Below are 24,458 nucleotides of genomic sequence, written 5' to 3'. Positions count from 1 at the left end.
TATATATATATATATATANNNATATATATATATATATATATATATATATATATATATATATACTTCGACATAAAGGGAAAACAAGGTTGGAACAGTAATCTATAAATCAGCAACTGTTAAGTTTAATAAACGGTAACAAAATTAGAGTCTACGAAATCTCCCAATAGTAATTTTTATTATTCGTCACAACCGTAATAGTGGAGAAAATTCTTAGTCTCACCGGAAATTACAGATATTCAAAATTTTTCCACCATAACATATTTATGGTACAGTCATCCAAGCCGAATCTTTACAGATGATAATCTAATAACAAACAACATGATCCAACGACAAACATTCGATGAGACGAATATTCTGACGAAGAGATACAGGCAATAAGCACCCGTAAACGAACATAAATGATTATATACAAACAGAGTGAAACAATCACAGATGTATCTATTAAAGGCAGCTACCGCAAAGATGTTTAGTGGTCTTAAATGAACCATCTGATACAACTTTAATATCTGAGCAACTGCTATGGCCTGTGAAATCTTTTTTCTTTTTTTTCCAATAATATCAGTAATTACTGTACCCATTATTATACAATGATCTCTCGCATGACTCTCCTGGTACCGTTCGTTGTATAAGATGTCTCGTCGCTATCCTGGTCATCATGTATTATTGTTGAGGGACCATCTATACTATTTCGATGCTCATTTAACTCCTGATCATTTGAGGGAAACCTGAAATGATATGTTTTGACACAAAAAATTATTTCGGAGAAAGTATTTACCATGATTTCAATGGACTGAAGGAATTTAGGTGCATTGTACTTCAAAAACTACCGTGCAAATAGCTAACATAGTTATTTGTATCGAAATCAAGTTAACGAGATAAAGCAGAAGGTAAACTTGAAAAAAAAAAGAAAGAAAAGAAAAAACAGACTTACCCATCTATAAAACCATCATATTTGTTATCTTGTAAAGAAGGGGAAATTTGATACTGTGTGTTGTATTCTTGAAGGTACGGATCATTGTTGTATGCAAATGGTTCTACGTTGGTATTCCACTGGTCGGTAACCGTACCAGTCCTCCTAAAACAGTTTTTCTGAGGTTAATACCATATTAGTCATACTTGAATCCTAAAAAATAAATAATGATGGAATTTACGTGGAAAATCCTTGAGTGCTCTGAGTCGACTGCCCATTTGATTTGTTAGTATTGGGAGTTGAACCGAGAGTGAAAATACCACTATCGGTTTGAGACCCGTGAATTAAAGTATTTTTTGTATTTGACTGCGATAATGGTGCACTAGTATCATTCCTTCTGAAAAAATTCCGTTTTACGAAAGTGTAACAATTTCAAAATCATAAATAGACATATTAAAGTTTTACCTAACCCAAAATGTGTACATAGAAACAATTAACCTAAAACGAAAACCACAAATATTTCAAAGCGCCCTTCATAGCTATAAGTCATACTTTTCGTTATTCACAAAATTCTTCTCTTTCTTATTCTTAGGGTTAAATGTTCGCCGTATCTGACAGCAGATGATGATGAAACAAAGTGTGAACAGCAGGAAAAGTATCACAGCGCCTAGCGATATCATGTACATCCATCCAGATGCCAAAAGAGTTGACGAGACTGAAAAGTTCACACAATTAAACCCATTTGTTACAAGTGGAAATAGAGATCGACGCTCCCCAGGTTTCGTTAGGATCGCTGCTTCAGGTTTACACCAATGTTATCCATCAAAGCCCCAGGAGCTATGTCTCTTCCTATCAAGGACATCATTAGCAGCTAGTAGTTTAGGTTGACCCAGTACGGGTTCGAACGCGAAATACCTGCACCATGTGGCGCCACATAACCAATTCACCACACATACTCTGTTGACATGTAAATTTAAACGGAGTAAGGTAGAAAATCATTTTTAGACAAAGTCAGCCACATTGCGGCGAAAGTTAGTAGTGGAAATTTTCTGCCATCATATGTTCCTATTATTTCAGAACTTGAAAAGGAAGAAGAGTTATGTGTCCCAACCAGATGAACTATTGATGACAGAATGGGCAGGGAAACTGGACAGAATAGCTTGATATCTTATATTGTAAATCTTACTCGAAGTTCATAATGCGTGATATGTAGATATGTGGCACGTCTAACATATAGCAGAGATAAATAAGTACTTTTTATTACTCTCAAGTTTTTTAGTTTTCATAAAACTTTATACCAAAACAAATTTATTGTGAAAAAAAGCTAACCGATAATTTCTGAGGCAGCCGAGCAGTTAGCAAGATTTAGCTTATGGCACAAGCGAGCTTTCAAATAATCGGCAGATGGCACATCATAGATAGGAGTTTGATCAAAACAATCCATGGCACGCCAGTTTGCGCTCAGTTCTTTTCCCTCATTTCCACTTCCAATGTCCTGCCCATTTTTTCCTGATGCAAATAATAGCAAAACACATAAATCGTCATTTAACTGCTTTATCTGAAAAAAAGAAAGATTTGGGAGCTATGTGCAAATTAAACTTATATTTTGAGGAAAAGATGATTAGTTACAACGCACAACAAATGAAGCAAGCAATTTTAGCATGTGAACATAACTCTTAGTCATCAGTATTGTAAATTACCATTTGATAGATAATATTTAGTAAGTTAATCCACATTCCACTATTTCTTTTTTTTTCTCTCTGTTTTCAAAACGATAAGTATGGGTCGGGTGAAATAGAAATCACTGAAAAAGGGAAATTCATGAGAGTAAAATAGATTGTCAATTTTAATTAGTCTTTAGTTTTTAATTTTATGAAAATTTGGAAAATTATTACCTCAAAATCAATTTTCTGCTGAGCGCTATTATAATAGAGAGTCAGTGGTCGAGGTATCGCTGCGCATTCTCGTACATCTGATGTGGTTGCCGTTGTGACCGGAGTCCAGTCACTGTTACCTATTAAATTCCGAGCACGAACTCGAAACCAGTACGTACTCAACGGATTCAAATGACTGATGTTGTAAACCATGTAAGCAATGGAAGAGAAAGCTCGCCTTGACCGATGACCAGTTTCATCTTCCTCAAATAGTTTGTTTGACCCAATATTTCTGCATTTTATGAATGTGTTTGGTGCTCATTGCAACAGTTTTACAAATCCAGAAATCTACGGTAACCCACGCCTCCTCGTCTAGTGGTGAGTGGAATTCTCAGCCCCACAATATACAATAATTTTATTTTACTAAGGATATATGGATCTTATTGTCCGTATAATTTAGTTCTGCCATTTCAGCCTTTAGTAGTTCTCAAACTGACTTAGCTCAATTTTCTCTTTTTAAATATAAACTGCAACAATCCATCCCAAAATTACGATTGTGCTGTGTTACTAAGATTAAATACAATAAATCAAGTTATTTTTCATTTTAAACCTTCCAAAATATAAAGTATTTTTACTTCATATAAAGTAAGGTAGGATGCGTTACGACCATCAATGTAAATCGCTACGGGTTCCGTTGAATCGGGAATCCCTTTTGCTGGATTCACTTTACGATATTCGAGCTGGAAGTTTTGTTCTTCGCCGCCATCAAAACTTGGCCGCCAACCAACAAACAATGAAGTTGGCAATGAAGATATCAACTGAAGTTCACGTGGAGCCTGCGGTTTGCCTGTAACACCATTATGTTGCACTATTCTCGATGCAAATTAGTAATTAGTAACTCCTTGACTTCTGTCAGCTTCACTTCTAATGACAGATCTTTTGCTGTGTACTGCTATCTAGTACCTGATGATGGACACTAAAGGAAAAGCATATTGGATTACGTAACACTCTTCAAACAGTAATCGACACGACACATGAAAGTTTATGATAACTTTACCCACAAGCTTCAACTTTTTGAGATATGAATCCTATTCGCAACACGTAATTATTCAGTTATGTTGAAAGTTTCATTCAATTGAGTTTACTTTTAGTCTGTAATTTGAAGACTAGTTCCTCCTCCTGACCGTTACCATTGCTAGTTCGACAAATGTATGGTCCATGATCGTAGATCATCGAATCAGCGATTTCTAGAATGGATTGAAACTCATCTATTTTATCATTTAGACGAATGTTACGCACGACATAGCGGGATTGCCCATCGCGTACTTCACTTCCATTTCGGAACCACACAAATTCCGGTTCAGGACGCGCTGATACATGGCACACTATCCTTGCCTAAATAAATTTTTCAAGTGCAAGTATTTTTCGGTTCCTCCTCAGAGGCGCTATAAATATCTCAATATAAATATTTTCATTACAATGAACTTAGAAATCGGATCTCTATGCCTCATACTGATCAGTAGTTATTCAGTTATTTTTAGTTCAGAACAAATTATCAGCTACCTTTAAAACGAATATGTCCATAATGTACCTGCTAACACATTAAAACCAAAATTTTCAAATTTCAGTCCCCTATAAATATGATCCGTGCCTAGTTTGTAGACTTACAGTAGATCCAACATCAGCAGCAGCCAAAGCATCGCTTGGATATCGTTCGTTAAGTATTACAGGTCCATGTATTACGCTAAGTGCCATCGAACTGGTTACGAATTTTTGTAAACCACTGGTGAATTTGCACGAGTAATTGCCCTTATCATTCCATCCCAGCGGTTGTAGGAAATTCAAAAACGCAATCATCGTGATGGAGCAAAAATCACTTTTTGGACAGCTGAAATAAATGGATGATGCCTACCAGTTTAGATTTACTATATTAAATTAATTTCTTCAAATTTTTTGAAATGAATTGCAGGTCACAAATTAATATGATCTGCTGACTCGTTTGGATGTTGCTCCGAACTGATCGACCAATGAGTACTGCCATCTTGTTTGTTAATTACTTGTCCATCTTTAAGCCACTGGAACTGTGGAGCCGGATAGCCCTGTGCTTCACATCTCAAAGTGACGGATGTTTCACCAGCGTTGAAAATGAGGCTTTCCGGTAGTGGGCGAGTTATTTTGGACGGTTCAATCACCTAAATCATTTCATATTTCTGATCTGAATTTTAAGAAAGAGCACTATTAGCTGTGTCCACTACCGTCCGAATAATGCATTAAGCAATGTATTTTTGCTTAATGTATTTTTGCAATGCATTAAGCAAGCAATGTATTTTTTAAATGCTGCAGGGTTTTTTTTGGTATCTAAGAGGAACTACAACCAAAAAATATCTATTTACATGTCAATCGAATCAGTGATTATGAAAATATAAATCTATAAAAAGTTGCTTATTTCACAAGAATTTGGTCAACATACTCTAAACTTCAACTTGGGTATATCCAAACTAGAAATATTTGGTAAGTTAAAAACTTTTGCGTCAATTTTCGTTTCTGTTTTTCATTTAGTTTATTCCATTTTTCTAAAAAATCTATAGACCTACAAGATTTCAAAGCACTGAAATCTCGTCATATTGAATCCCACCAACCTGTATCGTCAAAACCCCTTCCACTCCATTACCGATTCTGTTAAAGGGCATACATCGATAATCACCATTATCACTTAACATAGCACGTTCAAGGATGTAAATGGGGCTTTTTTGTTCTCCGTAACTGCCAGAAGAGGATGGCGTCAACCAACGATATTCTGCTTCCGGACTGCCTACGTCAACGGCTGTACACCTCAGTGTTGTTCCACCCCCAACTGCAATCATGGTACTGGAAGCCGTTATTAGTGCTTCTCCTGGCCGGCGTAATACCTGTAACTTTCAAGAACCTGGCATCACATAGGCTAAGAAATATAAGATTAAAATTATGGCTTTTAAACCCAATATATTTAGAAGTCTGGACCTTAAATTTTAAATTTCGAGGAACTGATCATCCAAGGAAAACAATGGAACAGCTAGAACTCATCAAAATTGAAAATTAAATTCGGAAGAAAAATCAAAAGTGAAATTCATTCAATTTTCACAAATTCGTATTTTGAGCTTTTCTTTTTACTCTGTTAACACTTTTTTTCAATAGCCAAATGGAAAAAAATTTTACATCAATAACAGTGAATGCTTGACCGGTCCGTGTTACCGATCTCGATTTCGAACTGTGAACCGTTAACGCATTGATTGCTGTGCAGGTGTAGTTGCCAGAATGTGTTCTAAACATGACAATGATATAAATTTTGCTCAAAATTGAATAACTTTACTATAACTAATCATTCAACCATATTTTTCCCAAACATTCTCACTTTAAGTGAGGAACAGAAAGTAAACCTTTGTATAGAATCAATTTTGAAGATTGATCCTTCAGAAGTAATGCCATTTGGTCCAGACCAAACAATTGAATTGGCTGGTGGATTAGCATCAACTACGCACTCTAATGTTACTGCGTCACCTTCTGCCGGATTTATCCGTTCCTTAAAAAAGAAAAAAACAACAATTTAGAACAACAAACAACAATTAACAATTTAATAAATAAACAAATCAGGAACTATCGAAAGCTTGATCAACGGTGCATTAACAAAATGGTTTTACATTTTGTACTGCAGGAACTCTTGAATAGCGACGTGTAGTCGCGAACGGCTGCAACCAATGTGCAGAACTTGCAGTACCAGATAATTCGCTGCACATTCCTCGTGATTTGTGAGCGCAGAAACATTTATAACCACTCACTTTAACTTTGACGATTGGTCCATACTGAACATTCAGCGTTAACTTATCGGCACCACTTTCCATAGAATTTGTTGCCATGCACCGGAAATCACCACTATGCTTTCGTTCAGCTAAGAATTGCCAGTTTATTCCGGCAAAACGTTCACCTAAAGTTAAAATGAAGATTTTTGACGGTTCAGTACGCCAAATAATCCCAATAATATTAAAAGCCTAATTTTGGCACCATTTCATGTGATCGATGGCAGAAATCAGTGCTGTATGTGAATGATTGTTATAATCAGTGGTGAACAAAAACGAAAAAAAAAAACACCAATTCAATTTACCACTAGTGATGTGATGCCATTCGAATTGTGACGGAGCAGGATTACCATTTGCTGAACATGTGAGCTCTACACGTTCTCCTTCTTCCACGTTGTAGTCATGCACTGGACCAGCGTGAACTTTTGGTCCGTATAATACCTTAACAGCAGCAGTGATAATCAAATGCTCGCATTCATTTTAATGAGCTGGACAGTAAGCATGACTATTTTGTTCAAAAAACTTTTTTTTTTGAGTGGAATACGAAACTGCTTTTTTTTTCTAGAAAATCTTTCAAATTAAAAAAAAGAATCAATGGAGTTAAAATGGAATCAGTTCTTTACTGAAAATTACAATCATTTATTCTAAAGTTGCACCATCTGTAACTAAGTCTGTTTGCTGATTGGGGTTATCATTTTAATTAACTTTAAAATTAATTTAAATGAACATTTGAATTAATTTCCAACTAAATTAATTAGTCCCACTGATAGCTTAACCCTCTTAACTTTATTGCGAAATTCTTTGTGTTTTCGTTAAAGTTCAGAAAAGCATATAGTTATTCAGTAAAACTGAAATTTTGAAAATTGATCCCCCTTCATTTCTTATATTTATATTTGTTGCTTCATATTAATCATGCATCGGACACTCATTGATTAACGGTCACTTCGGGCGATGATATCATTTCAGGGTCGTTTGATTGCACAAATGAAAAGTAAATGGGAGCAGTGTGTTACATAATATATGTTATTGACCTTAAGGATATGTCGACATTGCAACCCTGATAGTTCGATCAGATTATTACGATCGAATGCGTCATTTGCACAGAGGTTTTACCCACCAAGAAATTTTCGAGAAGTAGTTTAGAACTGGAATATAAGGATCCCAACGCAGCACTTAAGAGTTTATGAGATATAGATATTATCACTACTGCTGCTCCTACTAACAATCTTTTTTAACAAAATGGATACAAACAATGGGATCAAATATCGCAACATCTACCTTACTACAGTCATTCTCAAAATTCAACTAATTTATTCAGCCGGCCTGTAAAATTGATAAGCTTATGCGGTAGAGGTCTCGGAAACAAACAGCTCTGAATCTGGATATTACTTAAATAATTCAGTAAAGGTATGGCCATATTACATTACAGTAAATGCATTGCACTGAAAGTCAAAGTAATTGTAAAATGCTGCTTAATATTGGGTATAAGCTAAACTAATACTTCTAGAGAAGTATCCTTTAAATGGATGAAGTGAATTTGTTTCTTTTTAGAGATATTCATAATTTCTCAAATTAGAAAAAAGTAACTTGCATTTAAGCGAGTTGTGCTAGCGTCTTTATGTTCACCCTTCGGCAGTGCTTCATTCCAAATCTGACAGTTCAAATAAGCTTCATTGTCCTCTGCATTTACTCGCCACCTACAATTAAATTTTTGTCCATCAAATCTGATACGAAGATATGAAGATCGCCAATAATAAGGAAATATTCATTTCTATTAGAAAATTCTTGAATAATTATGGAAAGTGCAACTTACTGAAGAATGGATACGGATGGTCGATCGGGTGAACTAGACGATTTTACGTGATACCATTCTTCTGGTACCACAGAGCGATTACTGAAAACCCACACAAATGAAGGCGGTGGATTACCACCCGTCGTTTGGCATTCAATCGTTACCAGTTCACCTTCCTCGATTGTTCCGGATGGCTGCCGAGTGATTACTGGTTTCTCCGGCTCCACTAAAATGATTTCAATATAAATTTCTTCAATGAAAAAGCATCTTTTAGATACTAACCTAGGCTCTGTACTCGTTAACTGATTGATATATAAACTCACAACTGATAAATTTATTCAGTAACTCATTCATGGATAAAATTTAACTACTAATTAGATGACATCTGGAACTTATTTCTGCTTGACAAGCAAGTACAACTAATATTGTTACTATCATACGTTAAAGGTCACTCGACATCTTTGTTAGAAAAAAGGAAGTTTGATCTGATGAAAGGTATCGATCTGCACTAGCTGTAAAAAGGTTCTTTTCAAAAAAGCATGAAGATTTGGTGCTACCTGTGTTAGCGAAAGCTTAACAATAGACACCTATCTTACCTGGGTCACAATATATGCTTGTTCTTGTTCCCTACAGTAGTTATAACCTTAAAATGTCCAACTATTTTTATAAGGCATCCTGTCCTTTAAAATAAAAACTGTGGGAGCTGAAAAGACGCATCCGGAATCACAAATATTCCAAAAAAGACAATGCATGCCGCGTAAATAACTCCTGGAAAAATGATGAGATGCTGATGTGCGGTAATTGATAGTTGACATTTTAAAATACCCAAGAAAACAGTCATTTTTTTTTTACAAAGTGTATTTGGCATTTCTCCTTTTTCCCTTGAACTAATAAAATATTTTCTTCAACTTGTTTCTCATGGCCGAAGAACATGGAAAATTAGTTCTTAATCCGTCTTTCAAAATCTCTCTTAAATCGGACAAGTTAAAGAAACCGGTCTTTCCACTTTCACTTTTTCAAAATTCATCTTTTAATAATGCTAAATCTATGATTGACGTAAGGCATATTTTATTGTAATACCACCTTTCCTACATTTCATTTTAGGACAATCCGTGAAAGACTCCTTTTATCCTTTTCTTCCTAACAGCTGAAGACGATTATTTATGGAAAATGAGCCTCTTTTCAACATTCCCCTGTCTGCTTTCCTATACATTTATTGGCATTATGAGCACACCTGTTTTTGCATAAAATGGAACGCACTCAAATGATCGTATTGAAAAGATATATGACACAGATATAGAAAGGTGACAACCTTTAAGAACTTCTTTGACATCTTCAAAAAGAAACAAGGATAAAGAGAAGGATCACAATGAAAAGCATCGAATGTAAACAATTTCAACTCTATAAATTCCTCACTTCATTATTTAAATTTTTGCCGTGCTTCATAAATTTCCAGTTATTTATACAACATGCTTTATCTATGTAAGCAAAGTAGCCATAAATGTTGTGGTTATAGTGATGGTACTAATTGAGAAATAATCCCTACCTCTCCTCAACGATAATAATCTTCCCTATCTAGCATAAAGTAACTTTATCTCCATTTGCGTCACAACAAAAACTTTTAGAAAACTGTTCCATATGAGTTAGTCCGACATCTTTTTATTGAATGGAACAAACTTAGGAAACATCAAATATATTTCTTCTCACACTAATCCTAACAGACTGACCAAACATAAATTTCACGAAATCTTTTCAATAAAATGAGATGGTTTGTTGGTCCCCGTTGAAATGAAATAAGCAAAATATAAAGACAGCTTTTCCCCAATGGGGTGGCTTTATGTTGACAAAATGGATATACAGTGGGTAATTCAGATGTCCGAGGTGCTACGAGCCGCGCCATTAGCAAACAAATATTGCGGTTCGACATTCGTCTTTGAATGGTTGTAAACCAGTGACCTCCACTGATTACATGCTTATTTGTGACTTCTGAAGTCTCACTACGGCTAAATTTCACCTTTTAACTTTAACACTTCGAAAATTATAGCATCTTGGAGTCAGCAGTGCGTTCCAACTTAAAATTTCAATTTGCAAACACTTATAAATGTTTGCAAAACTTAGGGATTTTGCATAAATATTCAACCAAGCTAGTAAATAAAAATGACGACGAGAGGAAATGATATTAGGACATGATATTACTTCGCGCAGTTACAACTAACCAGCAACTTATTATTTAACGATCGTTTTTTTCGAATCCTTTCCCATCGAAAGAAATATTATATGCATAATTAAATAAGCAACATTTGCTAACATTTGAAAGGAATGCATGTTTACCTTAAAAAATCTCATAAATTTCTGATATTTCATAGAAATCTGTCCAGAAAAAAGCTAAAATTCTATCAACTATAACTGTTTACGTCAGCGATATTGAGTTTCTCATTTTGTACCGTAACAAAGTTTCGTTATTCAAAAGGCCTTTGACACGTCACAGATAGAACAGCCCCATCAAGCACCTCTTCAAAGGATGTTAGCTTTATCGCCAAGATGTTACCTTCTTTATCCTCAATGCTACAATTCCACAAATTCAGATAACTTACGCTACCAGCATCAATCATATAAAGAGAGCAAATAATGATGAATCTAGATAATACACTATCAAACATTTCGACTCATTTAAATGTATCCATTTGAACTTTTATTCTGTCAGTAAATTCCATCTTACTATCATATTATTATATTAGTTATTGCATTAAATTTTAGCGGCACACTTCGAAATATTTTGTGACCTAATTTTTAATAAAAAAAAGAACAGTGAACAAAAAAGTGAATGATGATAATCAAGATTGTTTATCTGATGCAATTTTCCTCTATAAACGAGATTTTTATCTTTTTCATGCTGCATGGAAATGTCACAAAAAAGCCTAATCTCTTTTATTATATGATTTATGGCTTAGTTCTGCTTTGGAATTAAATATCCTTTATTTCACTTTCTAATTCATTTTTCTGCAAAAATTAATGGGCAAAAAAAAATTTTCGTGATTTGAAATATATATTTGAGACTTTTAAAATTAAAAAAAAAGAAAGTTTCGGAAAATGTATTTTATTCTGGGCATTTCTTTGTGTATGATAATTCTAACGTGCACTTCCGTTAATAACACACAAACTTAATTTTAATGGAACTTATTCATTCATAAGATGAATCATATTTTCCTGCCAGTAAAAATCTTTTGACGGTTAATTCATTTTACTTTGCATGTTATGCGAGTTCTAAGAACTGAATACAATAAAGGAACCATGCATCAGTCAACTGTCCCAGGAATATGGCAATTGGTGACGAGAAGAGTTACAGACAATTCGAAGAATGGACGATGAGGCAGAGAGAAGGAGTAGTTCATACCTCAAAATTTAATTCGCACTCAATTTGTTTCGCTTCACTGAATGTACCTGTCATTTATTCATAATACACAAAAAGCACTTGCTGCTACAATATATTACTCACCTATAATAATGCACGTAACATGCACGAATGCGTACTTGCTTGCTTGTCTCCTATGCGCTTATGAATGTATGGCCTGGTAACAAGTTTTAGTTTAAAGATCGGTGCAGCCTTGTAACGCTTCTGATAAATCTTAAATTATTACCAAGACTACTGTTTGACATCTCATTGATATTTTCTTTTGAAGCGCTTTACCTACACAAAACACATTGAACTTTGGTGCTAAATTTAGTATTAAGTAAAAATTTCAGAGTATTTCAGAGTAACATGAATCAGTTGGAAACTTCGATCCGATTAACATTCAATACTTATGGCTTGTAAAAGTTGAAGAAAATTTCAAGTAATGGGAAAGTCTTAATTTTTGCACTAGTATCATGTTTCAGCTTCAATTATCATAATTAGAAGATTGGAAAAAAATTCAATTATCATGGACAAAAACGAACCAACGACGACGACATTTGCTTGTACGGTATACTGTGCTCCAGATTCTTTGTCCAGAACAGTGCAGAAAAATTTCCCATTATCTCGACGAAAAACAACATGCCGAATTTGTAAATTATATGCACCACTTGTTTGTAACAGTTCGTAATGTTGCTTCGAAAATGACACTCCATTACGTGTTAAATGCCTAAATTATCCAAAGTCTTCCCATAATTTTTTACTTCGATTAATTTTTTAAACAACTTGTTAAAAAGTAGAAATTTGGATTTAAATAACATTACAACGAATATTACCAGGCAGCTTAATTATTATCACTTTAATAAAATGAGCACAGAGACATTTCATTATGAAATTTAATCTTTTTTAGCTAAATCTTTCAAAGGTATGCAAATTTTTAAAACGAAAAAACACGGCCGCATGAGGTTTTTGAATTCGTTATTAATCTTTTTCCTATTTTTAATTTTTCTGAAGCTACAGATGCAAAATGCTCCCGTACTAAGTATACTTTAATAAATCCTGAAATAGACTTCCTTAATTTCTCGAAGTAATTTCAAAATCGGTTTCTCAATCATATGAACTATCAGAAATCTACGCACAAATTATGTATTGCAAGTAAGAAAAGGTATGGCTTATTTATAGCAAAGAAAAAAATTGTTCAAACAAAAAACCATTTCCTCGCTAATTAATCCGACGCAATGAAATAATCGCAATGCCTTTACGAAGCAATTGCTCAGTTCTCTTACCCGCTGTGATTTTTCGTATTTTTTGTCATTACACCACTACCTTATTAAATTTCAGAACAGAAATTCACTTCATTTAATCCCTATATATCATAATTTCACTTCCGATGTTTTTCCTGCTAGCTCCTGCATCAATCAGATATGCTATACAGGAAATATTCTTCCATCATCCTGCATCGTGTGCTTAAATTTGAAACGAAATCCTCAAGCAGTTGACAGATTATTTAGATTATCCCAACGATTGAGCAGTCTCTCTACTTTACAAGTAAAAATCTACCGAAGATGTGATTTGAAAAATATAAAAATTTTTGCAAATGTTGGAGGAAGGAATACAAAAGTTTCAAAATATTTCATTTACATAAGTTTACAGGCAAACCTGGGTAAATCACCAGCTACAACTGTCCAACTTGGCTCATATCGAGTACGATTACGGAATTCAGGAGCAAAGCTGCATTCCATTACTGGGCCTTCTTGTCCTTCCGTAACATAGTACGGTTCTGCATTCGGCCTTGTCAGAAACACAGCATCTTCTGAAGAAAAATTTTTTAAATTTACAGATGATAAATGATTAACTAAAACATGCAGATTTGTCACTTTTTGCAAATGATTATCTAATTTTTCTTTTTAATAATAATGAAAAAAGATAAATGTATTAAGCGGTTAGTATTGTCTCATTCAAATCCCTCTTTCATCATGCATATTACACCTATTTAATGCAAATAGAAATAAAAATGCTCATGTCATATCTTTGACGACGCAATAACGAAAGCGTTTGGATGTGCAATAGGTTTATTGATGATTAGTGATCTTATGGAAATTATAACTTCGGTAAATAGTGGGTAATGGGTAAAGAAACAGTTGGAGGTCACTTGTTGAACGAAGTAACAATACTGTGATAATAGCACGTTATGATTTGTCATTGAACATAACCTTTTATGACAATGTTTACATACTGTCAGAAGTTATCCGCAATATGTTCTATAAAAAAGATTTTATAACCTAAATCATAAGACACTTACTCAAAACTTGTTTTTTGACAAATAATGCTATTTTATTGAACAAATATGAATGATATTTTTTGAAACAACATCTGAAATTTTGATCAAAGAAATGCTAATTCAGATTTATAATGACTGTCGAAAAATATCGCAATGTACTGGATACCGATGACTGGGTTAAATAGTTGGTATATGAATTAAAAACAAAAAGTTAAAAATGAAACGCAAGGAAAAGTATAAGGCAGCAATCTAGCCACCTGATATAAATCATATTTGCCCAAACAATCAAGAACAAGATCTCCGAATGTTTTTTATTTTCTTCGTTTTTTTTTTTTTTTTGAACTGATTCTACTACTAAATTGACAAAGAGAAAGTTACCTACTCATATCATAATCGCCTAACCATAATAGGATCAGGATTTTTTAGTAAAAAAAAAGAACGAAAAAAATTAGAACAATATCGTTATGAAAAGTTCCAGCTTTATTTTGTAAATCATGCACTAGAAAAGACCCGTACATAGCCTCAAGCAATCTTAATCTGCATTTAATTATAAGTTCGTCGTAGATATTAAAATGCACACATAAGTCGGTTTTGAGACAGGTGCATAGCAAATACAATATTAGAAGCTTATAATTGCTTTAATATACATCCATTAAATGCACTGAGCGATATTAAGGCAGTAATTAGAGAAGGAGATATTTGAATAGCCAAAGCGCCTCATTAAAATCCTTTCCATGCTGCTAGCTCATAGTGATCCAAATACTTGGTGAGTTAGAAAGAAATATTCAATCTTGATTAATTTAGAAAAATTACAAGCATTTCGACTGTATATGCAGAATACATTAAAATCAACATAGCACATAATATATTCGTATCAGCTAAACCTTATTCAAAAATATGAAATCTGCAAATCTGAAAATTCCACAGTTTCTAGTGGTTTCTTTTACACTGAATGTTCGTTTCATATGGATGCAAAAAAATTGCAGCATTGACATATGACATGAGTGATAAAAAAATGGATCAAATTTCAAAAATTTTTGTAACCCAAGGACAGATTTTGGATATAAAAAAAGACATAATTAAGCTGCGATAGCAATAATATACTCAAAAATGATTATTAGAGAATTATTGAGTCAACAGGACAATGGACATATGGATTTATAACTGCTACTTCTGATTTCGATCTGCAGTTTTTTCTTTTTTTGTTTAATTTGGGTTCTAAAATGAAGATAAATAAACCGTACCACCAATAAGCAGGAAAAACGAAACCCTGGATAATATTAGTTGTTTGCTTGTGATCACCGTCTAATCCTTTGAAATTGAGTCAAACGCAGACAACGTTGGATTTGATGAGTTAGAATATGACAAAAACTTATGTCATGTAAACAGTAAAGTGTATTTATATAAAAACATATTATTTCATGAAAAAGGAAAAAAAATTTGCTAACTCAGAAATATTGTTCCAAAATGTAAGGCTGTTGAACGCAGTGATCAGTAACAGAGTTCTTAATATTAAATTCAAGAAATCTTATTTACGACTATCTCGAAAGTTGCTTCGAAGAGAAATCTTGAAAATTTCAAACAGATAGAATGATATTAAACCAAAAATGCGAAGCGAAAGATAAAGTTTTTGATAAAAAGTGTAGTAACAATTTAAAAAAAGTAAATTTAGGAAAATATTAAAGAGCAAACAAGACTGAATGCAATTTTTTCTAGCTCTTTATGCGGGAAAAAAAATGGGATTTGCATTTGAATGCATGCAGTTTTCAAAGCATGTTGCTATTGCGAGATGATACGGCTTGTGAGGTTGATATGACAAACAAATTTGCAAAAAACTATTTTGTAGTAACAAATTTTTTTGTCTGTACTTAACCTTAAAATGCCATCTACTCATCTAAATAATAGGAACTGTAACGGAATTAAGAATTCAGGAATTTTTTCATGTTTGTCAATCATCGAATTCAAGAATAGATTCAAAGCATTGGACAGAATTACATATGGTATCACACCACAAGTTATGATGCCGAGATGGATTAATAGAAGCTAAATAATAAGAAATTTAAATAGGAAATGTAACGGAATTAAGAATTCAGGAATTTTCTTCACGTTTTCCATTTAAATCATTGAATTGCTAATTAAACTGGAATAACATAGAAATTTTGAACAAACAAAACAAAATGAAACAAAAAACGAAAACCTCTCGTGCAGCTAGCAATATGCGTCCAGAATAAAATGAAAACCATATAAGGTCTTTCCCGCGGTATCATTGTGGGATCGAATAGATTTCAAAGATAATCAGATAGACTTTTGGAGCAACAAAGTTTTCTGGGAAAGTCTCCTGAAAATAATCAAATGAAAAAATGTGAAAATTTTGGTCGGGCTGTGTTCTGTGGTAGCGACGACGGCGGCGTGTATTTGCTTTAACCTAACAATGATTTATGTCTTTATAGGTTTTCCCACTGCAGTAAATGCTGTTTGAGCTAACAATACAATTGTCTACTAAATATTTTAAGTTTTGAAATATATCTCCTTAATCTTATAAGGTTAGTGCACTGATTACTTACACAAATCCACCTAATATTTGAACTAGAAAATAATTAAAATTCAAATTAAAACTGTAGGAAATTTCCAGCGATACTAATTTGTTTTCTGAAATTGCGAAAGAGTAAGAATTGAATTCGCTGTATCAGATTGATCAGCTTTTGAAGCTGAGGAAGAAATGAATTAAAGCATTAATGCTCGTAATTCGATATGTTAAAACTTCAAAGAAATTTCAATTTGTCACAAATTTAACGCTTCTAAAAATTTTAAATCGCTGTTACATAATATTTGAAATCTACATAGGTATGATATGATATATGCATGGCTACATGATATTTCACTTTTATTACATGCATATATGTTTATGGAAGTATTGTATAGGTAAAGCTTTGTCTCGCTTTTAGGAAAAATACAAGAATTGAGGAGAAACTTCGAAGCAAAGCGTGAAATTTTTCCCTTTTTTATCTACCTATAAACAGAGCTGGCACGTCAATCGAACTTAATGGACCTGTAAAACTGGGCATTTGCCGAACTTCCCGTTTCCTGCAATCCACTTTTAGCTTGGCTGAAGAAATATCTAAATTTGATATGGCCGCAAATGCAGGAAATTGCAGCAGTTCATTGATGCATATGCAAGTGAACAGTGGTGGTACATGATACGTTCGGATTCTCGCCAATTTTTTCAATGTCAAGAAAACAAACATTTCAAGATTAAGACTTTGTGTCTTGTCAAGTTTAAATCCACTAACTTTAGTCTTTCATTCAACTCTATTTAAAGTTGTTTTAATTTTTGAATATCAATTTTTTAAAGTCTTTCGCAAATCAATTATTTTTCCAAATACCAATGAATTTTGAAAATTCGAACAAATCTCATCCTTCATAGTTTTCCCTGGGGCGAATCGTGGAAAATATTTTCTTTTTTTTAATATGTTAAAACTTACTGTCAGCTGTGAAAGAATCCAACAACTGTAGCATCAAGAAGCAGACGGAATATTAATTTTGAACCAAAATGAAGGTATGATTTTTTGTGATGACGCTAATAAATTGCACATAAACTGAGAATGAAAAAACTGGCAGGAGAAAGACAGAAAACGGAGAAATGAGTTGGAATAGAGGGAGAGTTGGTGATAGTTAATCAAACGTACAACTGTTACAAATTGATATATACGCAACCGATTTATGGCCTCTCTTTAAATAACTAAAATGTAGTACTGGAGGTAGCAATGGTACCAGTGGTACTGGTAAGCGATGATCCGAGAGACAAAGTGTTGCTGGGACAAAACAGTTGTTGGGACATAGCGTGCCGGTCATGCTGTATCTATGCGATGCTCCTCTTCTTTCAACTATTTCAAAATACATCCTCGCATTAATTTATCACCTTTAATGAGTGCACACACATTGATTCTATAGAACCATCATTATCGTAATTCCTAATGTCATCCCAGCAGCCGTCCTAAAAATTTCCCATTATTTAACATCAAATATCAAAATAGGCAGCAATTTTTGTCTATAATTAAAAAATGAATTTTCCGTCTTACCGCTTTCACACTTTGCACAGCAAAAAAAGGTAATTGTTTTGGTAGTGCATAAGAAAAGTGAAATTTAAAAAAAAAATCTTTTTGTGAACTGAAAATTGCGATGCAAAAAATAAAGGCATTTCATTTCTTCCAGGAGACTAAAAACCACTGATGATTTCGACTCTCGCAGGTTTGATAAGAACTGATAAGAACTAAAGTAACATGGAGTGCTTCAGGGATAATGATTTAAGGTTTAACTCAATAAAAAAAGACGGTCTTTATTCTCGTTGATAATAGTCGGAAAGTTACCTTGCTTAGCTGTTTTTAGGAACTTCCGAGAATTGAAAGCATGATGAATAGACAAATTGTGCTTAATAAAATGCGAAATTAGCGGATTTTGTAATTTAAGTAGAACAAATGTTACTACTAATTAACCACGAGATATGGAGCGATTCCCACGTCATGTATATCTTTCGATATATCATTCACTGGCAGCTGACACAATCATCTTACATTGTGGATAACTACCACATTACAAACAGATACTACATCAGCTTTGAATATCAATTATTATCACCTGCTACTTCATATGAAACAACTTGTTAAATTTTCAAATATTCAAATAACTTAATTGATTCTCATTAATCAATCAAATTTTGGTATGGTCATTATAGATGGCGAATATAAGTAAGATTTTTTAGATTATATCCATTCGCGATAACTGGGAAGGAGTTATTTCGTAGAAAAACAAAAAATGTTTCATTTTATCGTAAATCAGATAGTTATAGATAAGGATGGATACGTACAGCAGGATGTATTTCTTTCATTAATTTCCTCGGCGACTTCCACTACGATGTTGATTGATGTACATTATGTAATTCCAGGAGTCAAGTATCTTTCATTCCACTAACATATCAGCAATACCACAATAAAATGTGTTTTAGCTTATCGTTAGAAGCAATCTTTCATCCGAACGCAAAGGGTTACAATTATAAAATTAGAAGGAAAAATTACGTGAATCATCAGGATAAAAGAAATTTATAAAAATCCAATGGTACTTTGTGGAATTTTTTTCTTTTTTGAGGGGCAGGAAGAATGAAGTAGGTCAAAATAATGTCTTTTTAGCCAGGGAAGTTCCAGATATTCTAGAGAGATGTTATCTCAAACCTACTTGATAAGTGGCGAAAATATTGACAAAAAAAAGGTAGGATATTGTCAAGCAAAGAGGATGACCTGTCATTATCAGCTGCTATAGTGGGCAGCAATAATACATTGAATAATGTGAGAGGACAAGCGCAAAAGTGGGAGGGAGCGGTTGTAGATGGGGAATTAGGGGAAAGGAAAGACACGAGGCCTCACCAGGGAGTACAATAACAACCTGCTCCATTCCTATGTGATACCAACCTCCTGTGGCGTTTCCACAAAAGCTCAAATTAAGAATTATGGACTCCAGGTGAAAAAATCGCCAATTTATAATGATGCGATGCGAACACTGGAAAAATATCTGGCTTTAAAGGACGAGGGATTGAAAGGGAATAGAGAAGGATAAATGCCGCCTTGATCCATGGAACATTCTGAAATCATCGTGAGTCACCCGAATTTCGTCGAAATATTTCACTACTATATCGGTAATGCAAGAAGAGTCCAATGCATACTTTCTTCAACTGCAAATATAACGATTACTAGAGAAAATAAGTTTTAATTGCACCAGTAGCTAACTCAGAAGCATTATTTTTTAAATATTGTTACCTAATTTTGGCGAAATAGAATTAACTTATTCGACATTCTACTATCTGACTATTCGTCGATTCCGGTTACACTATATTTGGCTAATTGGTTTAAATGCACTCGTTGTGGTGTGATTGCGAGTTTGTAAACATTACCATAATGTCAACGATTTGGCTGTGTCCTATCCAAACCAGATATTCGCAAACATTCAAAGAATATCAAATATCGGACAACCGAACACAAATCAATATATACTTCTATCTATCTAACAGATAATTTCGTTAGAATGGTAGTGACCACAACGGAAGTTTGTTGAAAGTACCAATTCACTTTAAAATTTCAGATTTGCCAAAACCTTTAGAAGATAGAATTTATTAAATTTATTTTAAAGACATGGTGTAATAAAGTACGATGAAAGAATACCCTCCCATGCAAGTTTATTTAATTCGAAAAACTTAAATTTGATTTTATAACATTAAATCTAAATTTAAGCAACCCATTTCATTTGAATTATGAGGGAAAATAGGGTAAGAAGGATTCTGTTTAAGTGAGATCTTTTAGCTATTATGCTTCACCTATCGTTGTATTGCACAAAAAAAAAGAAAAAAAACACCTTACTGTTGTCTTACAACCTAAATTTCGACGTGATGGAAGAAATAAGCCATAGAAACACCTCAGATTCTCATATATGATTCTTTTTTAAGACACTTAGATCATTAGGTCCCATTAACTAACGAAGAATGCTTTGTAGGTTGGGTAGTGGAAACGTTTCTCATCAAGAATATATGATAAGAGGTAAACTTTAATCATTTCTACACAAAAAAAAAGTGAAAAGAAAGATAACCCGAATATAGTGAGAATGAAAACATTAAGGTTGACAATGACACTCATTAGACTAATTATTTGATCATTATTGCTGCTGTTTCATAAATACGTAAATTTGTTAGAACCGAATTTGAAAACAATCAAAAATATTAAAGGGAAAATAAAAAAAAAAGACGGTGTCGTGCAGTTACGCTCATCAAGACTATTTTCATGATAAATTTAAAATTTTGGAAAAGAAATGAAAGTTCGCACTTAAAATGAGCTTACATTTTTATTTTATACGTAGCAGGCAGTATGATATGCTAATTAATCTTCCGAAACTATAGATCTGATAAAAATTTTGGAAATCACTAGTCGAGATAACTGAACATAGGAGTGAAAAAGGTGGGAAGATATGAAAACATATTAACAAAAACTTTTCAGTAAGAAAAACTAACAAAAACCGGAAACAGGTTCTTATCAAAAAGGTTTTAAATAATACATAAAAAACCGCATTCAATAGATACCAGCTGTTTACAAAGATTACTATTGATTTAAGTGACCACTGTTGTTATTGCAATTGCATTTAATCAGTTTAAACTATCTTAGCGACAACTACAACTACTATTACAACTCTTACAACAGTTACAACAGCTGCAGCAATAACATCAACAATAATAACAATTATATTTATTACTTTTCCTACTTTTTACTTTCGCCATATTATTTCAAATGGAAACAGTTAACCTATCCTGCGAATTAGTTGAAAAGGAAATGGTTTGGTTAGGTTCTTGGATCTCTTTCAAAAAAACACGTTTTTGGCTATGTCCAGTGTTCACTCAAGACCTCATCTAGGGATTCATTGTGGTGAATGACGAAATAATTATGGCGACACCGAAAAAAGCTGTCACGAAATCGATGAAAAAATTGTGGAAAAACTTTTACCGAAATTATTGAATAATTCTGCGAATATTTTCACATGATAGATACTTTCAAATGATCAGTTCATTACGATTTGAATAAGTCTCACCAAAAAAGGAAAAAATGGCGAAGAAAGTCGAGAATCGAGAGATGCTTAAAACAGGAATAAAGTGAAGATTCCAATGATGCCTTTTATTTAAAAAGTACTCGTAACTGAAAATGGAAAGCTACTGGTATTGCTGCTGGAATAGAAAGGAATAGTACGGAAAGAAAAATATCATCGACCTTGAAACTGCTGCTTCTGCAATAAGAGGGGTAAGAGAGGACGTTAGTTTCTATACTACCAGCACGATATCATGAATAATTTCAAATCTTCCTTAAACCCTTCTCCAAAAATAAAAAATTAACCCAGTAATTGCGAAAATACTGAAGAATCAAATAATTAACAGTAGGTTCAATGATGTAACTGTTTGGTGTGCTTTTTTGTAATTGATAAATGAGATAGAAGAAGACAACTACATTTAGTGTGCTAGTCCCTTCTAGAACAGGAGATTAATGTCAGGAAGATCAACTTCTAGGGGAACTCCACAGAAGGGCACTATCTAACCCAAATTTAACCATTAACCAATTTGGAACTTTTACCTTCATTCAAACCTCTTCAACAGATGGTCAGCGAACAATTCTTCGTACCAAGGTCTTAACGCTAATACATCCATGACAGCATTTCGACAGCAGAAACGTCAATAGTCAATAAAAAAGTGACATTTAAAATTTGTCAGTGATCTTCGTCGTGTCGCTGCTGTTTTTTTCATTACATTATTGAGCACAAAGAAGAAAAAATGTTTCAGTTGTAATTTGCATACGATTTGTTTCGAAGGATGTAATTATAAAGGCAGCAGCTATGTTTATCTCGAAATTTCTCATGCAATAACTGGGATTTTTTTAACTTACACTTCACCATTTCTTTTTACTAAAAAAAAATTGTAAATTGCAATTTTCGGTCTATTTCAATTTTTCCACTAATAATTTGCTGCCGAATATTGTTATCGTTGAAAATGATTTTGTTCGGGAGTTGTTAAGCTTTAATTTGCAATATGCCGAAAACAATGCGCCGGGAAATATTTTCTACTTAATATGAGAATTGTGATCCAGCACAGGAGTTACAACCACTGGACAGTAAATTCGATAAATGTGCAAATTGCCTTTTTTCAATTAAAAAAAAAAAGAGCAGTATTGGGTAGAAAGAGATTGTTGCAAATATTCAGCATGAAACAAATTTCGAAAAGAAGAACCTTAAAAAAAAATTGCAAAAAAGTGGCGTGCAAAAACAGAGTCAATGAGAAATAGCAATAGGATCAAAGTAAAGCAATGTATTAAAAAAAGAAAAAAAAAAGAAAAATGCCGATTTGCTCGGAATTTGTCAACTAATAAACGATATTTCGTTAATTGGGGCCATTTCAATATTTCTTTTGATGGGGCCGTTTATACCTTTCTGGATGAAAAGATCCGATCAAATTCTTCGGTGCAATTAGCTTTATCCTCATTAACCTTATGGGATTATTGACCCTATTTCAGTTTTTCTGTCAGTTGATTGATTAATCCATGAAAATTACAACAGAGGAGAAGAGATTCAAATTCGATTTAGTTTGTAATTTGCCAGAAAAATCGACTTATGGATTATTTAAAATCAAAGAACAAAGAGACTTTTCATTCACCTATGTTGCAAAGTAAAATTTCATTTTTAAATGAAAAGAATTAAATTAAAAAGCGACCAATAAAATTTTTTCAGTCTTGAAACAGAAGTGATCAGTGAAAAATAAAAGTTGAGTAATTGAAATGTTTCGAACAGAATTATCAAATTAAAAATGTACTGATAACAGTAAATCTTATTAAAACTTTGAGCAATGACACCAGCAGGCAGATGTGAAAGGAGCTTGATTGATATGATCTATTTGACTTGAACAATTCGCAGTAAAATTCGATTTGCTTGAAGGTTATTACAATATGCTTAAGAATGTTCCCTCTAATCGTATTTTTTCGTTACTCCCTGCGCTTATTTGTTTTCCTCTATATTTTATTCATCTTCATGGGGACTTTTATTTACAAGCAAAGAACAAATATTCAAATTTAGGAGTTGCACTGAACAAAATGCATTTCATAAAATTTGTTGTTCCGAAAGTTTTTTGTTAAGATATTAAGTAATTTAAGGTAACTTTATCAAATTTGTGGCTGTTTTTGACTGAATTTAGAAGGTCAGGAAGAAAAAACATTTGAAGGTGCAACCGAACGGAATCATATCAACTTTTCTATATCCGACTACAGCCTATCTGATTTTACCATAAAGTAAAACCAATCGCAGTCCGTTTGTTGATTCCACCGGCGTAGATCGTTATACTTTGTTGTTGAAGTAGCTGCACATTAACATTGCATAATAATGATCAATTAAGTTAATTAGTTACATTAATGTGGAAAAGAAATTAAAGGATGATAAAGTGTCAGGGACATCACCTTGTCACATTCATTACAACGGTAATAACACAAAAACTTCTCGTCCCAAATAAATGATAAAAGGAAAATATTTTGCTGTGAATTATTTACCTGAAGATGATAACTGAAAAATCTTGCATTGAAAAAATAATCACTCCAATTGCTACATTATTTTTTAGATGAAGGAGAGGATTATACGCTAATATGATGTTAATGAATGTCGCAAGACATAAGATCGAAGGAGAGAGAAAGGTTGCCAGCTGGATCGATCGCGAAAAGATTAATGAGATGAGAGCTGAACAGACTAACGAAGCAATAATTTCTTGTTTTTTTTTTTCGTTTTTGTTTTTGCTTCTGTTTTCCTTTTCCTTTTTTAAAG

The 24,458-nt window shown here is 33.3% G+C and overlaps 2 protein-coding genes across 2 annotated transcripts; one reads left to right on the top strand and one right to left on the bottom strand.

Moving 5' to 3' along the window:
- Window positions 1–561: 561 nt before the first annotated feature.
- On the bottom strand, window positions 562–14,467 carry LOAG_17136 (CBR-IGCM-1 protein; the record flags this gene model as incomplete). Its single annotated transcript, XM_020449795.1, has 20 exons — window positions 562–725; window positions 932–1,075; window positions 1,152–1,307; window positions 1,463–1,625; window positions 2,240–2,468; window positions 2,806–3,048; window positions 3,420–3,631; window positions 3,930–4,179; window positions 4,453–4,672; window positions 4,780–4,976; window positions 5,424–5,693; window positions 5,980–6,085; window positions 6,201–6,343; window positions 6,600–6,745; window positions 6,923–7,058; window positions 8,209–8,314; window positions 8,431–8,635; window positions 12,346–12,530; window positions 13,460–13,613; window positions 14,464–14,467. The coding sequence occupies 20 exons, from the start codon at window positions 14,465–14,467 to the stop codon at window positions 581–583; spliced, it is 3,414 nt and encodes a 1,137-aa protein (XP_020306638.1). The 3' UTR covers window positions 562–580.
- Window positions 14,468–18,813: 4,346 nt separating this feature from the next.
- On the top strand, window positions 18,814–19,688 carry LOAG_01211 (hypothetical protein; the record flags this gene model as incomplete). Its single annotated transcript, XM_003136751.1, has 4 exons — window positions 18,814–18,826; window positions 18,928–19,030; window positions 19,360–19,504; window positions 19,593–19,688. 4 exons carry the CDS (start codon window positions 18,814–18,816, stop codon window positions 19,686–19,688), a joined length of 357 nt encoding a protein of 118 aa, XP_003136799.1.
- Window positions 19,689–24,458: the final 4,770 nt, after the last annotated feature.

The sequence above is a fragment of the Loa loa genome, assembly GCF_000183805.2.
Source record: "Loa loa unplaced genomic scaffold supercont3.43, whole genome shotgun sequence".
NCBI classification, from domain to species: domain Eukaryota; kingdom Metazoa; phylum Nematoda; class Chromadorea; order Rhabditida; family Onchocercidae; genus Loa; species Loa loa.
This window is presented reverse-complemented; position numbering and strand designations above follow the sequence as displayed.